Genomic DNA, 17,663 nt, shown 5'->3' with positions numbered 1-17,663 from the left:
CTGGGTCACCTGCTGAGACCCTGGGCTTGCTGTGGGCACCCTGGGCTTGCTGTGGGCACACTGGGTTTGCTGCAGATATGCTGGGTCAACTGTGGGTAACCTGGGCATCCTGCAGGTACCCCGGGCCAGCTGCGGGCATGGGGGGCAAACAGCGGGCATGCCAGGCCTGCTGTGGGCCTGGGGGCAAACTGTGGGCACACTGGGCCAGCTGGAGGCACACTGGGCTTGCTGTGGGCATGCTGGGCTCATGCCATGCTGGGCTCATGCCGTGCTGGGCTTGCTCCGTGTTGCCCTGGGCTGTCTCACGCGTGCCACGCTGGGCTCATGGCACGCTGGGCTCTCTGCAGGACCCAAAGTGCTCAGTGTGTCACCAGCCCCTGCTCCTCCCTCACCTGCAGCACCCAAAGGTGCTCTCACCTGAGCCCAGGGATGAGCAGGTGCAGGAAGAACCAGGCCTAAGGCTGAGGTCAAGGCAGCCATCTGTGCCACAGCTCACCCAAAATCAGTTGATGTGTGCAAGGGCAAAGCTGCTTGCAGCCCTGAATTATCTGCTGAACCCAGCCTAGCTGATAATCATCAATATCTACTACTGCTGGAGCAGTGTTTTTCTGGATAACACAATACCTCATGGATTTTCCATGCATTGCTGAAAACTGGATATTTAGCAGTGGGCGCTGAAAAAGGCAGGCTGGGAATGACAGTGGGAGACTCACCCTTCAAAAAAGACTTCCAAGACAAAATTTCTTCCTTCCAACACAAATTTTTTTGTCCAGTGATAAGGGCATACCCAGAAGGTCTCCACAGAACTTCAAACTCTGCTGTAATAGGGGAGAGGGCAGAGGTATTACAGCAGCTCCCCCGGGTCCCTGGCTGTTTGCACTGTCAAGCATTAGACAGGTAAATTACAATTTCAGTTATACAGATTAGCCTTTTCTGAGAAGGCTTTTTTCTTCATACCCAGCAGGAGCTGTGGCAGCAATCAGAATTAACCTAAAATGCAAAGCTTTGAGGATATCAAAAGATCTTAAGGATGTCAAACCTCACAGTGTTGTCTTCACAGCTGGGCTGGAAAGAAATTGGGGTTTAATCTGCAGGTACCACTAAGATTCATCAACGAGAATCCAATCCACAGGGTCACGCAGGTCTGGAGCCAGATGTGCAATCCTGGGAAGCCATCTAGAGGTAAACACTGGAATTAAGGGAAAACTACACTTAAAAACATGCTCAAACTTCTTCACATCTCTAGTTACTAAAACACCACCTCAATGGACATTTAAACCTAAGCATCTGTGAAAGAGAGAGGTGAGTTTGGATGCCCAATCCCTTTAAAAATGAACTCACTTTTCTTCTTTGGAATCAAACAGGTATTTTTTGAAAGCAGGCATTCAAAGTGGCCATGTGGGAACAGAGTGTTGAGGGTTTTTTGTTGGGAAAAAGAAGGTCAGCCAAGTTTCTGGTGCCCCCCCACATTTAACAGCTATATCACACGTAGATTTTCTAAATAAAAAGTATAAAAAATACCTAAATCCTTGAATTTCAGCTCTGTTAAAAGTTCCGCAAAATTTTAAGGGAAGGAAAAAAGGAAATAAAATTGAGAAGAGAAACTTGCCCAATTTTTACCTTTAACTGTCAGGTTACCTCATATGAAATAAGCCATATGACCTTCACTGCATAATCATAGTGTCAGGAGAGAGGGTTTTGAGGAGAAGATGAAGCATCCTAACTGGAAACTGTCTGTACACACTGTCAGAATCAGTGATTGCTCCCTAACTCCTCTGCATCTGAAACAACCAGAGATTTTCCATGGCCTGCTGGCAGCATTTAGCACCTTGCTGTGTTTTTACAGTGATTTCTCTAGAAATGCAGCTTGGGGAGGCACCTGGCATTACAATTTTCCTCTCAGTCCAACAGCTCTGGAGGGGAGAGAGAAATTACCCAGAGAATGCAGTGTCTGGCTTAGACAGGAATGACTCAGTGTCTGGACTGGGAACAAATATAACAACTTTCTGGTACAGAAATAAATGTTGAAAATGAAAGGATATGAACTCCATCGCAGTATATTTGGTTTTTTTATTCCTGAGTTCAGTCTCTTTGTGCTTAAAGCACCACAGACACATTTAAAATAGAAAACTCAACAGTATTGCAGAGTTAACTTGTTTAAATTTAAAAGAAAATTAATTATTATTGCAAAACTTTTATAGGTCCTTTGAAGCCAGGGGGAATGGAATAATCTTGTGAGCATTTATTTCATGTGTCTATTTCCAGCTTGAATAATAATATAAGTATGTGTTTGAAGAGATATTTTTTATTCATTATTAGATTTTGATCTATGTACAAAGTTGCTACCAAATTTGGATTGGGAGTTAAAACCAATTCTAGCTATATAATATTTTCCTAACCTGCTCTTCAAATTTCATTGAAGTATGAACTATTTTACTTCTTTACTGCTTAGATTTACCTGGAAGCAGCGAAAACTATTAAATGCTACATTGTACAAACCTACAAAAACAAGAAGCAAAAGCAGATTTATAGTAAAACTGAAGTTGGCGCATCTTGCATGTAGTAAATAAAAACTATATGCAAGTTATTTTAAAATTCAGGTAATTCAACCAAAAAGTCAAATAGCTTTAAATACTACACATACTATATGTGAGAACATTAGAACTTTAGAGGTATTGTCCTTTTTAATTGCAGTTCTGCTCTGAAAAGGAAAAAAAAAAAAAAAAAAGGAATATTCTGGAATTTCACCTGATTTTTGTACAACAACTTGATTTTTGTACTGCACTCTTTCTTGGCAAGAGGTCTTTTTGCAAAATATCACCTTTACAAAACCATCATGAACTTTTACTCACAAAGTCCATCTCTGTCAGTGAGACTCCCTAAACTACACTTTCATATAGGGCTGATTATTAAAGGTGTTTTCAATACCTTTAAAGGTATTGAAAGGGTCACTCAGCACATATCACAGCTGTTCTCTCTAATTATCACTCCCAAGTTGTCCCAAACTGAATCCCATCCATGTTTCCACTCAGAAGTCCTAAACCAGTGCCCTGAAACATTCCATAGGCAGGCCTCTTAATTCTGTGAAATTGCATCATCTTCACAATTCATTTTGCATTTTCAGCAGTTGTTTTCCTACACAGACGCTCACAACAAAGCATAAACTGAAAAAACAACCAACACAACAACGTTTTTAAAGCCATTTTCATGTCACTGGTATCTGTTTATTCCAGTTTACGAGGGCAAGAAGGCAGTCAGGGTGTCTGGCACACAGTGGGGTTCTTGGGGTGGTCCTGTGCAGGGCCAGGAGTTGAACTTTGATCATCCTTACGGATGTGTTCCAGCTTGGGATATTCTGTGATTCTATGTAATGTATTTCAGTGGTAATTCAAGCCAGTTTTGGCTTCCATTTGTTGGTTTAGATTTCTGAGTTTGTGTAGCTGTTGGACTGTACTTAGTTTAGATTTACTCATATTCTCAATAAGAGTCTGATTTTTTCTGACTTGTGGTGGCTTGAAGGAAAAAAACAGCAGTGAAAAGCACATTTACCTCCAAAACAAGTTGATACACTCTCTGTACACATCACTTACAAGACAAAGCTCCATTTTTTGCAGAAAGATGTTACCTGGATCTGTGAAGAGGCTCAGGCAGGGTCTGAATGCTCACAGTTCATGTTGCATCTGTATTTATAGGCAGAACTGTGCTCATAGAGCCTTTGCAGCCAAGTTTCCACCAGCCTTGGAAGGCTGTTTGTACAAATGAGGTTGCTAAACTGCAAGAACTTTCAAAAGGAAAATGAGCTGGAAATTAAAACTATGCTTGAGGCACGTCTGAAAGCCATTTGGGCTAACAATTCTGTGTTTTCAACTTAAAAAACCCCACTCAGATATATACAATACAAACCTGGGAACACAGAGCAGCAGTTCCACAATAGAAAGGCTGTGTGACTGCAATCTCAAGTAATACAAATTTTTTTACATCAGTGCAGGGTTTTTGATCATAGATAATCTATCACGATCACAGAATAAAACTTAAGCCTCCTTTAAAAAAGGAAAACTTTTTGCCAAGCTGATCTGTTTTTTGTTAGATGAAGTACTGCTGTCAGATTTGGATAAATCAAGAGCTAAATTTTTGTGCTTCTTGATTTCATTCTTCCCTTGTGTTCACATTTTCCATTTGAAATGTGTCCCAGTGGTTCTGTGATTTCACACTGTCCTTCTATATGCTCTTAAGAGTCTGATACTGTTGCCTTCTAAGTTCTGCCGTGGACTAAGCTCAAAGGAACTGGGATTCTGGTTAACATCCAGCCTGACAGCAAAGACTGCATCAGGCCTTTTACAAAAAGCTGCATTTTGATGTCTTAGGGCTGTCCCAGGGTCTTACAACAAAGCAGTGGCACGAGTAAAGATATAAAAATGTCTTACTGAGTAATTCTAAATTCTAGGTAACATCCCTGTGTAGATTCAGCTGTAAAAATAATTGTCTTTATAAGCAGAAGTTTACACAGTGCTCACAGGGGCTCTCTAGAATTCAGAGGGATGCAATCTCACCTATGTGGTACTTGCTGAGTTGTTTTCATTAGGTTAGAATTTGTCATTTGTTGTAACTGTGCTTGGTTTTCCTCACCTATCTGTGATTAGAAGCCAGATCTCTCAACATCTTAGGCTGCTTCAAGAGAGAACAATGCAAAAATACCCCATGTGAGCAGGAATGGAGTGATCATGTTTGTTAACCTGACTGATCATTTTACCTTCTCTTTGCTGCCTTTACCCACCCTTAGGCCAGTGAATATTTACCAATTCCTTCTGACTAACTCCTCAGTCCTGACAAAACTTCTAAGACATACAAGGAACAGGGGAAACAGAAGAATTATGTCTTTGAGGCTCTTAAAATTAGAGAAAAGTCCTGAAATCCTACTAAACCAACGTGACATCAATTTTGACACATTAGTTTGAACAGCAAACTAATGCCTGTGACAAATTTGCACGGGAAACTTGTAAACTAGCTTGGAAAGGAAATCTCAGGATAAAATATTCCCTGAATTCCTTCTAACAATGTCTTTTTAAAATGTCTTTTCAGAGGGAGAGGTTCACTCATATGTACTGAGGTAAAATAATTCTGGGCCTCTGACTGTCTGAAGTTTCTTCAAACCTTACAGTTTTACAAAGGATGTCAAAAAAAAAGAGGAATGTTAGGAAGAGAATGGTGGTGTCAAAGGCAAACAATTTTGACTGGGAGGCTAGGATAGGTCAGGTGTATGAATTGATGTGGGGAAATAAGACCACACTAAAATCAATAAACCCCAACCTAGATATTACCTCACAGACTATAAAAGTAACTTTAATTTTTGCTTTAGTTTATCTTGTTTTGTTTTTTAAAAATCAATCCAGTTACTATAACCCCACAAATCTGGATGAAGTAGGGTTGGGAAGTGTCCTACATCTCAGCAGTGGTGTCCTCACTGACAGCTTAGTCAGTTCATTTGCATGAGAATTGGGAAAATGACTGTGATAACAGGGTCCAGGCCTGCTGAGTTAAGCTGATAATTCCATGTTATTAATGGATTTCATTATCCACCTTTTTTATCTATCTATCTATCTATCTATCTATCTATCTATCTATCTATCTATCTATACATACATACATACATACATACATACATATTTATCTATCTATTTATCTATCTTAATTTTAAGCCACATCATTTAATCATCTGTATTTGCTGGCCCCAACTAAAGTTAAGGATTGGACTGATTCTCTTAAGAATCCAGTCTGGTCACTCATCATCAGGTATTTTATCTCTTATGACTTGTTTACTCATTGCACACAGCAAAATACTTTTTTACCCCACTGACTATTTCACAATGAAGTTTCTTGCTCTTTGCTGTGATGCATATTTGGGATTTTTCTAAGCAGATATATTTTGTCTGCTTTTTTAAAGTGTGCAAGAAAACTTAGAAAGGATTCACCTTTTTTTCAGTGAAGATCTCTCTGTGGGAGTACACTACAGGTTGGTTAGCCAGTTGCAGAATCCTGTGGCTCATAAAAAGGAGTACTTCTACATTACAATCTTTTATAAGGGTTTTTAAATGAAGTATTGGGGAGATTAGTGGGGATAAAGAAATGTTTCAGTGTTCAGAGGATAAGCAGTGGTTGTATTCTTATGTCAAGCTGAGCTAATGCTTGTTTGCTTTTAAATGTTACCCAAATAAGTTTTGTCCAGTCCCAGGGTGGACAGAAATACACAAAATTACACTTGGTGACTCATTCCTGCACTGTCTTCACCTCCTTTGGCACAAGCTTTCGGACACCATATGCTCTGATCACACCTGAATTACAACCATGGATAACAGAGTCGTCTTGGAAAACACAGCAAAATATGGAGTTGTTAAGATATCAAAATCTTTTCTTTAGAAAGAATCAGTACAGAGGGTTAGGGCCAAAATTCTCCAAATCAAGAAGTTTCCCTGTGCTAGCACGGCACCATTGCTGAGCCCAGAGCCCCTCGCTGCACGCTCAGGCTGGCAAATAACTGAGAGGTCTATGTGGATCTCCAAAATCCCTTGAGACTGAGTTCAGAATGCATTTTCTAACTGTCCTGGCCAGCTGTCTGCCTCAGCAAGTGAGCAGAGGAACAGATCAGCACTAAGCAAAAAGCCTTGGAGTCATCCTTCACACCTATTCCAAGAGCAGAACCACTGCGATTTCTGACCATGGAGACTGGAGTCCAGCACGGCCACTCTTCCACAGGCTCTGAGACACTCACTGGCACACTTGCCAACATCCCAGAGAGCTTTTCAGGCCCATAAATCCGACAAAAAATAAACCCATTTGCAATTTTGTAGGGTAGGAAAGAAAGGTGTTTCCTGGAAGTGACTGTGCCGTGTGTGAGCTCGGCTCATGCCAAGTGCAGTTGTCACAGCAGGATGTTTGCTGGCTTCCAGCACCTGCCAGCCCCGCCTACAGGGAAAAGGAGGGGGAATTTGATATGCAAATCACTTCTCTGTGGAATCAGTCTGGAGGATATAAATACTGACAGGATCAGATCAAACAGTGCCTAATCATTCCCAAAGAACAATGGGATCCTATTATATTCTGGTTTTAATAGCGGGAATTTTAAGTGCTTTTGTATTGCTGGTTCTAATTGCAACTGATCATAATTTCTTCAAGGGAGAGATTCCTTCTGATATTGACCAGCCAGCAAAACTCCGCCTTTATCTCCATATATACACTCTGATAGAAATTCTGGTGAGTTTATCTGGGATACTGGGATTTTCAGAAAAGGAAAGACCTGAATCTGAAGATATCCATCTAAATACTGCAACTACACATAATGGGAAGCACACAGATTTAAAGACCAAAGGTTGATTTGGTTTCTATTACCATATATAAAGCAGCCAGGATGAGGTGAGTTCTTTCAATACTGAGCTATCCATTCTTATGCTGCAATTGTGTATCTCCATAATGAAATGACTGGTCCTGTGGATGACAGGAGGGCTGTTCATCATTTACATGAATAATAATAACCCAAATTGCTATGTCTAAATGCACTTTGATATATCTAAGGCAATTTCCTAAATTTGGAGCTATTTGCAGTAATTTTCTTACCATTGTTTCTGTTCTTATTCTGCAGTGAGTGAATTACAGAGCCCTAGTTAAATATCATAGAATTCAGGTAGGTTGGAAGACACCTCCAGAAGTTATCTAATTGAACCTCCTGCCAAAGCAGGTTTAGGCCTGTTATCACCTATTATCTAAGTACCTGTAAGCCAGACTCACACTGCTGTGAGCTTAGCCATTACAGAAAGAAACAGCTTTTTGCCCAAAAAGCTCTCAAATTTGGCAATTGGAGTCTGTAGGAGCAGCCTAAGACCTGTCAAGTCTGGCATGTAACATGTCAAAAGAAAGCCTGCAGGAAAATCAGAGTGGTTTCTTTGATGTTTGTATGAAGCTCAGCTCAATTCTCTAATCCTCAATTATAGAGAAAGAGCATGGGAACTTGGGCCCTCATCCTGAGAGGTGATTTGGGCCATTACAATCTGTTAAAGACTTCAGTGAGTTGCTTGAACTTAGACAGCAACCAAATCTAGTGGTTGTCCCTGATTCTCCAGTGGTACTTTTCTGCCTTGTCTGTCATGAAGGAAGAGGCTGCTCTCTTTGCATATCTCACACTGCTCTTTGTGTTATGTTATATATAAACTTAATATGACAGTAACATTATAATAGGACAATGTTGTTAAATTCTCTAATTTCACTATTTGGTAGGTGAAAAGATTCTTTCAGGTGATACTTTTAACCCATTTATACAGCTTTTAAGTGTCTGTTATGGAATCAGTTGATATGCTCTCTTCACTGATAATATGTTCCCTGAACTTCAGCAGCCTTGTTCTGAATAGTTGTTAAGGTGCATTTCACCACTTGCTATCCATTGAATCAATCCAATCACCTATTTTTCTTTCAAAAGCTGTTAGGCATCTACTGGTACTTTGGGTGCATTCCTGGTTTATGTTTTTGCTCCAAGGAGCAGCCCTCACAGGCTTCTTTTCAAGTGCACAATGCTTTGTGTATGACACGTGTGCAATTAACTTATTCTGCTCATCCTGATGAATGCTGCTCTTCCTGTGCCACCACTGTGCAGTGATGTGCCTGTACTGTGTGCTCCTGTGAAAACCTCTTTTTCCACAATACAAGACAGTCTTTTCCTCTCTTCTTCCACCCTACTTGCAATGGCTTAGGAAAGCTGCAGCACCAGGTAAGTGTGTACCTTCAACCAGAAGGTGCAATAAATGATGCTCCTGCTGCATCTGTCCACATCCCCTGTCATGAAGAGATCAGTGACCATGTAAAATGGAAGAGATGAGAGGAAACCTCCTGGCTTTTGTTTTAAACTACTCAGATCTCTGTTCAGACTAACTGCATATTGCACTGTGATATGACGCTTTTTATTGTGGTTGGAAAAGCACACTTCAGAGTGACTGACAGAAAGACTGTCTGATGTAGTCCTAAAGTTCGTGAAGCTCAAATTGACTTTTGCTGCTTTTGGTATGTGATTTTGTAATTATTTTAACGTAAAAATCTGGTCCCCATGTGATCTTCCACATAAAAAGCCAGTTTGTGTCAGAATTTAGGTGTTCCAGCAAATAGTTTTTTGAAGACTATGTTTCACAAGAAAAGCTGACATGCTCTTTTTCATACACATATTAACATCTTAGGGCCTGGTTTATGTAATGTAATTCACCTACTAACACTGATCACATCTGTCTAGAAACAGTAAAATCTTTTATGTTTTGAATGTATTGCTATAGGTTCTGAAGCATTTCCTAACTATTAAGAAGTTTCTCGATGGAGTACATACCAAATTCCCTCTTCTCCTTCATGATGGTGTTTTCCCTGAATTTGGAGATGCCTCTGTGATGTCAGGAACTCCTAAGACAAGGCAAGGAAAGAGGGTATTTAGATAGGATGCTTTGATAACAAGTTTATCATATATATTGCTGTCATCTGAAAGCCCTAAAAAACCTCAAGGATGTTAGAAAACTCAAATAAAATTAAATGGCAAATAAGATTAAATTCACCCTGTGGTTTCTGCCACGATTGCACTGGGTTTTACAGTAGTTTTCCACTTTGCCATGATACCTTAAAATGTGCTTTTTCAAATGCAAGGCAGGAACTGTGGCCAGCCATTTGTCTCTTAAACTACCCCAAGCACTCCTGGCATTGGTGGCAGAGGGTTATGAAAAACTTCCAGATAATCTCTGGATCCCCATCTTTGTTTCTAACTGATTTGCTCCCTCTTCTATGCCTCATGGTGATTTCTTTTATTACTCCTCACCCAACTTGTGTGTTGCTGACTGGTTTAGATTATTAGGAAGAAGGAATCTGTGATTGTGTAAATACAATTTACACAAGCAGAGCTGGTCTTCAGTTTGTAAGGAATTTATACAGAGACTTCTGTGGCTAAGAGACAACAACACAATTTGCAAATGGCTTGTGATGACTGTGATCATTACAGAAGAATGAATTAGCAGTACTCCAGAACAGCATTTAGGTCACTGTGTAATAGGAAGGGAAATGTTGTTCTAGCAGGAAATACATTCATTACAGCATGTGTTCAAAGGAGGATTTCAGTGTGACCTTTAGACTGTCTTAATTATCAGCAGTTGATCAGCCTTGGATAAGGCCATTTAAGAAACCTTCCTTGTCTTCAGAAGATTTTATTTGTTTGCTGATTAGATGTAAAAACTGACTGCAGGGTCATTCATGAGTAGCTGTGAGATCTTGCAAAAGGCAGTGGTTTCGCTGATGGAGGAGGAGGTAAGATTCAGAACCATTTTCATCAGTTCCTCAACTGGGCCAGCAATGATCACAGTAATGATCACAAACACAGTGGTTTTCTTACAGCTTGTGCTCATGGCCCCATGGCAGGGAGGTGATGGAGATGACCCATTAAATCAGCCAGTCCTGCCCACACACTGGCCTGTGGTTTTTTCCCCCAGTTTGATAATCCTGTCATGAGAGGAACAGTTTCATCTCACCTAACCTTAAATATTTTAAGTGAGGCATCTGAAGTACAGTTTATCCTGGAGATGAAGGTACCTCCAGAGCATGATTTAACACACCCAGAATTGGAACCAGCCCCAAGAAATGCCTCTTTCTCTTTGCTTGTTAGGAAAGGAGCCTCAGGCCTCCCAGCTTCCACACCTGAGCAAATGCCTGTTCTTACTTGTGGTAAATCCAGATCACAGGAACTAGAAGGTATTTATATAAAACATTTAATGGAACAAGTATTACAACATTCTTCCTGCAATCATGAAGATCTAAATGTTAATGTTCTTAACCAAAATCCCAAAGGCAGTTACTTGTGGGAATCCTAAAAACTAGCAAATAACCAACCCAATTATGCTAAAGACAGTGTAGGAAAAAGTAGCTTGTGGCCTTTACAAAGTGGGAAGACTTGTATTCCCTATAGTAATTTCTCATTTTTCCTGTTTTACCTATCTAGGCAAAGAGTTTAAACCACTTGGGTCTCGTGGAGGAGCACATCCTTATCAGGCTGATCACGGATGGACTCCCAGCGTGCTGGGATTTCCAGCTCTTCATTAAGGATCTGCATTTTGATGGGGTGCCCGTGAGGATTTACCTCCCAAAGGAACCATCTGCAAGCAAACGGAGAGGAGTCATCTTCATCCACGGAGGATGTGGCATTTTCGGGAGCTTCAGTAAGGAACTGAAAGAAAAAATGCGACTATTTAGCTTTTTTAACTGCCCCTGTTTTTAAAAACTCCTGACCTTAAGAAGTGACTGAAGCTTAGTTTGAGAGACTGGAGATAGAAAGCACTCAGTGCTTATTTTTATTTTTTTAAACTCTCTAATCTGCACTTACTTAAATTATTTTTAAAGTATTTAAATTATTATTAAGTAATTATTATTTAATAATTAAATAATATTTATTTAATTATTATTAAATAATTAAATATTAGTAGGATATAACACTCTTTATCATAGCACCATTAGGATAATGAAATGGTTTGCGTGGAAGTGACCTTCCACCCAAATCTTCTTCCACCTCCTGCCATGGGCAGGGACACCTTCCTCTATCTCAGGTTGCTCCAAGCCCCATCAATCCTGGCCTTGGACATTTTCAGGGATGGGACAGCCACAGCTTCTCTGGGCACCCTGTGCCTGGGCCTCACCACACTCATAATAAAAATATGTTCTTTACATGGAAACAAATTCTATCCTCTTTCAGTTTAAAACCACTGCCCATTCTCTAATAGTAATAATCATAATAATTCCTTATGTTACACACAGATCAATGATCTAAATGTATGAATTACACAGCAAGTACTGATGACCAAAAGTTTAGATTATTTTTATCCTAAAGAAAATCTGGGTACTCACTAAACAGGCAAAGAGCCGACAAGATATTATGGTAATATGTAATAAAAATATAAGGACAATATTGACTGAAGTTATCTAAGATATTTATTACATCAACAACATTTGTGCTTCAGGAACTTATGAAAGGATCTGCCGGTACATAGCCAGGAAATCAGATTCAGTGGTTGTTTCTGTTGGGTAAGTGAAATTCAACCCGTGCTAATCCCAGAATTAGAGAACTCTGCTGCTTTCCCCCTGCTTCCCACACACCCCTGAACTTAGATTTCTTTGAATATAAGAAAAGAAACTGAGCTCTTGTGCTGTCTTTCCCACATTGCTGTTATGTATATGGAATGGCAATGGAAATACCTGAGCCAGGGTTAGAGTTACAGGTTTGTTTATTGTACATCACCATTACCACAGAAATCATTACTTTTGATAATAAGAAATTATAAGGCAAGTATCAGATTTTAATATTTTAATATTTTATTATATTAAAATATAGTACATCTTTTAATATTTGATATTTTTATTTAAAATAATCTGGGATGATTTTAGAGAGTAAATAATGAGTCTAAAATTTAGTCTTTTTTAAAACCAGCATGGACCACTGTTTCCTACAAAGATGTTTTGATTATGGAAAATACATGATGGTATAAAGAAACCTTAATTTCCAACAAATTCTTCCATGAAAAGGTTTGTTATTAAGGGATTTTTTTTTTAAATTTAGAGGAATTGGTTTTGAGAAGCAAAGGAAGGAAATGTTGTTCTGATTTGCTTCTATCATAGCAGGGGTAATAATTAGCATTGACTCCATGATTGGAGAAAGCTGATCAATCACTTTATTGTACCATATTATATTATACTATTCTATTCTATACTCTATTAAGAAAACACTCATTGCTCTTGCAAACAGTCCAGTACAGATAGACCAGACTGGTTATTGAAATCCAAACACCATCACCAGTGGCCAATTAAGAAATCACCCTTTGGTAAAGAAATCTCCACAACACATTGCACATGTGCACAACAACAACGGGTGCAGCAAGTGGAGATAAGAATTGCTTATCATTCTTTTTTCTGATCTTCTCACAGCTTCTCAGGGAAATCCTGGGAGAGCTCTCTCTCTTTCTGTCCAGAGGATATGTGATTACCACATGCTTCAGCATGTAAAAACTTTAAACGAGATATAATTAATGATGTAATTAATATTGGTTTGGGGGAGTTTTTGCATGGGATATATTTCAGATGAGACACTCAGAATGTGCAACACCTTTTCTACCTCTCAGGTATCATTTAGCACCGGAGCAGAAGTATCCAGCCCAAACTCTGGAATGTCTCACTGCTACCCAGCACTTCCTGAAGACTGCAGAGACCTACGGGGTGGACCCCGCTCGGATTATTGTTTGTGGGGACAGTGTAGGGGGCACATTCACTGCCACTGTTTGCCAAGAACTAGGGCACAGGACAGATATCCCAAAGATTCGTGCCCAGGTGCTGATCTATCCATATCTCCAAGCATTGAACTTCAATCTGCCATCTCACCAGAAAAATGCTGCCGTTGCCTTCCTGACCCGGGAGCGCGCAGTCAGATATATTCTCAAATACCTGAATAAGGATTGCTCCCTGAAGGAACCAATTCTGGCTGGTTCTCATGTTCCTGAGAGTATAAATTCGAAATATAGGAAATGGATAAATCCAGATCTTATTCCGGATGCGTTTAAAGTGGGCTATAAACCACCACTCCCCGCTTTGTTTTCACCTCAAGTCCACCAAGAAGTGCAAGAACTGTTTGAGCCCCGGGTCTCCCCGCTGCTGGCAGAGGATGCTGTGGTTTGTGGTGTCCCTGACACCTGCATTGTCACCTGTGAGCATGATGTGCTCAGGGATGAAGGGCTGTTGTACAAGAAACGCTTAGAGGACAACAACGTACGTGTGACGTGGCACCACGTGGAAAAAGGCTTTCACAGTGCACTGGGATTTTTTGGATATGGTGTCTTCTCTTTCCCATCATCAAACATTATAATGAACCATGCTGTAGACTTTATAAAAGGCTATTAAATAATTTTCTTGCATACAGTGCACTGGTATTTAGAAAGAGTGTTGTGGCAAGCACATTTCTCTCCCTCTCAAGATTTTTCATAGAGGTGCACAGAGAGAAATGAAAGAGAAAACAATTTCTATTTCTGCTCCTTGTTTTTCCTATGTGGAATGTGTTTGGAGAATTGTTTCCCTGGGGTGAGTGCTTGGTTGGATTCTGGTGAGGATTGTTTGAGCCTGATGGCCAATCCAACCCACCTGGGGCTGGGCTCTCAGAGAGGGTCACGAGTTGGGTTAGAGAAAGTAGTATGTAATTTTAGTATCCTCCTTTTATATAGTATATTAATGTATTTTAGCATATTTATAATAAAGAAATAATTCAACCTTCTGAATTGAGTCAGACATCGTAATTTCTTCCCATTGGGTTCGCCTGCATTTACAATAGAGTGTGATTTAATTAAATTATTCAATTAAGTATTTACAAACTATTTGGCCATTAGGATCAAGGCAAGAACTTATGACATTAACATGGTCTGCTGAATTCTGATTTTTACTTCCTATTACTTAGGAATGTGATGTTTAGAGGTTCTTTGTAAGCTTGCTTTGATGCTCTCTTCTTGTTTTGTAAGAATTTTTGTTGTCTTCATATGTTAAAGAATAAAAACTCATAGTAACAAAAAAAGTATTCTAAATGTGTAAGTTAAATCCCATGCAGTGTGTGAATAATTAGCCATGTGCACACGCTAGTGCCCCCAAAATCAGCATGGCAATACCTCTGGGGAGTGGAGATTCCTTCCCTACTTCAGGGATGAGTAATTACCATCAGAGTGTCTGTACAGACAAACAAGAGCTTTGCATTTATGTTTAAAATCTGAAGGAAGGAATTGGGTGTACTTACAGACCTGATTTTAAAGGGAAATGGGGGACAGGCTGGTTGGTACAGTTCATATGGTGCATGAGATGGGTACCAGGAGGTACCTGAGACTGCAACAGAGATGAAGTGAGGGAGAACCACTCCAAAATAACTGAATATCCTCTAAATTATATTCTATAAAGTTCCTTTCTGAGCAGAATTTGATCGTATTCAGCTTACCTGGCTTTTGGGGAGAAAGGATGTAAGTAGCATGGAACTGCCAAATAATTTCTATGGATACCTAAAGCCAAAGAAACATCTGAGGTAAATTGTTATCTTGCTGTAATTGTCATATTGCTTATTAGGAGAGATCCACCCTTGCTAAACACATGCCAAAAATAATTGCCATTACATAACATACACACATAACAAAATAGCTTGGCATAAAATGCCTAGGAATTGTAAAATGTTTAATTGTTGTGCAACCACCTTGCTTTTATAATATCCGTGGAAAGAGGTTAGTACATGTCTACTCTCTGCCAGGCAAACTGTGAGTAGGAAGAAGACTTATTAATGTTCCATATTGTCACCATGTTAATGAATGCTGGTGACAGGTGAGCTGCTTCACATCTCTGCAGCAACAAGTCACTGCTCACAGGTTCTCGTTCTCCAGTCCCTCTCAGCAAAATGAATTTACATTTCTTCACACTCTGTTGACACAACAGAGAATTTATTTGTTTCATTTTTCCTGTTGCAGGCAATTTGCTCTTCAAGCAAAGAAATGCTTCCAGGGGTAACTAATGTGATAGTTCCAAATGTTCCACTCTTTGAGGACTTCAGGATCTGCTTTGATTATGAAGACAAAGGTTGGGTTACCAGCTCACACATTAGTAGCTGAAGCTGAGCCAACAGTCTGTATCTGCTATAAAAGCACTGCAAGAAGTTTAATGGTATTGGAGAAGTTGGAGAAAGTTGGCAAGTTCCAGAGCTAGGGAGGTCTGTACAGTTCCACCTTGTATTTTTTAAGTTATGAGATGTCACAGATGAGCTCATGCTATTTTACACACAGTTCAGTGCAGCCACTCAATACTTGTTTTCTCCCCGCTATCAGTCTCTGGAATTATGCCTCATTTATGGGTCAATGTCCAAACTTGACACTGATCTACTCCTGAGATTTATCCATTGGTCTTTAATTTACTACAAATAATAACAAATTTAGCTTTATAATATGGCAGCAGCATTATTAGTTCTCTTGAACATGCAGTTCTCTTTAATTTTGGATTATAACCATTGAGTGCAGATGGGTAAGCAGAGAACAGCAAGTGCTGAAATAATGTATTCTTTTTTAATCATGACTCCCAGATTTTCTAAACCTTAAGAAATCACATGATCTGTCTCTATGGAACTTCCTATGCTTTAATTTAATTAATTACAGATCAGCTTTGTATTGCTAAGATAGAATGTTTGAAGACCTTCCTATAGTCCCCAAAGCATGACATTTTCATGTACAAATTAAAAAAAAAAAATCAACTATGAAACATAATGACACTCAGTGCCACCTACAGAATTATGGACACCAAAGTCATTCCTGAAGGAATTATGCAGCCAGAGAGCGAGGACTGCAAGCCCAGCTTCAGTTCAAGCTCAGGCTTCCAGCACCAGATGGTTCTCCTGCTCTGCAGAACCCAAAAGGAGCTTCTTGGGTTGCACAACACTTTCTCTGGAATGTTTCCCAGTATCCCAGTACAGGCTTCCATTTACAGTGACTTCTGTTGCCAGGGAATGTTTTACATCTACTACACCTGGCTCAGTCTTTCCCCTTGCATGTGCACCCGTATCACAGAAAAAGAACAAGGAATGACAAGATTTTAGGCCCAGACATTAAGTTTTTACTGGAAATTAATAAGAGTGGGAGTCCCTGGCGTAGGAGAAAATAGGGCTTTGGCCTGGTCTGTCCCCTGTTTTATCTCACAGGAGCAGAGACAAGGTAAGAAAAATTATCAGAGGCTAGAAAGAGCATTTATTTGAACGATTATGTAGGGAATGGTTTTCTCCATCCTGAGCAAGCTTGTGAATTGCTGAGACTAAGTTTACACAGCATGGCCAAAGGAAAAAGCACATTATTATTTCAGAAACCAACTAGCTTGTTTCTTTGACAGCTTCCAGCACATCCAGTCTTTGTGTGTAGCCCCTGGGGGTGCTGTGAAGTCCAGACCTTGCCAATGTGCCCAAGTGAGTCAAGACCTACCAGCTGTGGGTGAATTGGCACCACAAAGATTTAGGGTGGGGCTGAATTGGCACCACAAAGGTTTAGATCGCAGAACTATAGGTGGTAAGAACTCCAGTAAAAAGGATCTTGTCACAGGTGTCAAGAGCATTCTTAGATCCCCAGAAGGGCCAAATCTGGTAGATGTACTTAGACCACGCCTCACCCACTGGGACAGCAGAGTTTAGTATAGGCCAATTAATTACTTTCACTATTAAATGCTGAAGAAGGGACTTGCAATCATGTTTTGTGCAACAGTATTTCCCAATGCTCTTGCCTGAGTTGTAAGAAAGCTGAACCCTCTGTGCACTGCCATTTCCCAAGAGTGTTCCAATTCCCAGGCAACGTGCCTTTCACCTAAATCCCTTATCAATATGGGCATGAAATGCCATTATCCAGAAGGATAATCAAAAAAAGAATCTGACTTTACTTAGCATATGAATAACCTTCTGGCAAGGGAGGGAGAGGCATGGGGACATTGGGAAATGAAAATCCAAAAAAAGAGATGTTGGATAAAATGAAGAAACAGCTTGGAAGAAACAGAAAGAGCAGGACATGGAATGAGCAGCTTCTCAGAAAGACCAGACTCAAAAATGAAGCTCCATCCTGCTTATTCTAAACAGT

The 17,663-nt window shown here is 39.9% G+C and overlaps 1 protein-coding gene across 1 annotated transcript; it reads left to right on the top strand.

Moving 5' to 3' along the window:
• Window positions 1-6,757: 6,757 nt before the first annotated feature.
• On the top strand, window positions 6,758-14,602 carry LOC100223512 (arylacetamide deacetylase-like 4). Its single transcript, XM_041720471.2, has 4 exons — window positions 6,758-7,248; window positions 11,003-11,219; window positions 12,015-12,078; window positions 13,170-14,602. The coding sequence occupies exons 1-4, from the start codon at window positions 7,078-7,080 to the stop codon at window positions 13,939-13,941; spliced, it is 1,224 nt and encodes a 407-aa protein (XP_041576405.2). The 5' UTR covers window positions 6,758-7,077; the 3' UTR covers window positions 13,942-14,602.
• Window positions 14,603-17,663: the final 3,061 nt, after the last annotated feature.

Source organism: Taeniopygia guttata, chromosome 21, assembly GCF_048771995.1.
Source record: "Taeniopygia guttata chromosome 21, bTaeGut7.mat, whole genome shotgun sequence".
Classification (NCBI taxonomy): Eukaryota; Metazoa; Chordata; class Aves; order Passeriformes; family Estrildidae; genus Taeniopygia; species Taeniopygia guttata.
Note: the sequence above shows the minus strand (reverse complement) of the source record. Positions and strands in the feature narration are given on the sequence as shown.

What these genes read in the sequence shown, in the direction of transcription:
- LOC100223512 (XM_041720471.2), top strand. Translation starts at nt 7,078, where the DNA reads ATGGGATCCTATTATATTCTGGTTTTAATAGCGGGAATTTTAAGTGCT. An exon ending in TGGCATTTTCGGGAGCTTCA is followed by an intron (nt 11,220 to 12,014) that starts GTAAGGAACTGA and finishes TTTGTGCTTCAG; the next exon opens with GAACTTATGAAAGGATCTGC. An exon ending in TCAGTGGTTGTTTCTGTTGG is followed by an intron (nt 12,079 to 13,169) that starts GTAAGTGAAATT and finishes TCTACCTCTCAG; the next exon opens with GTATCATTTAGCACCGGAGC.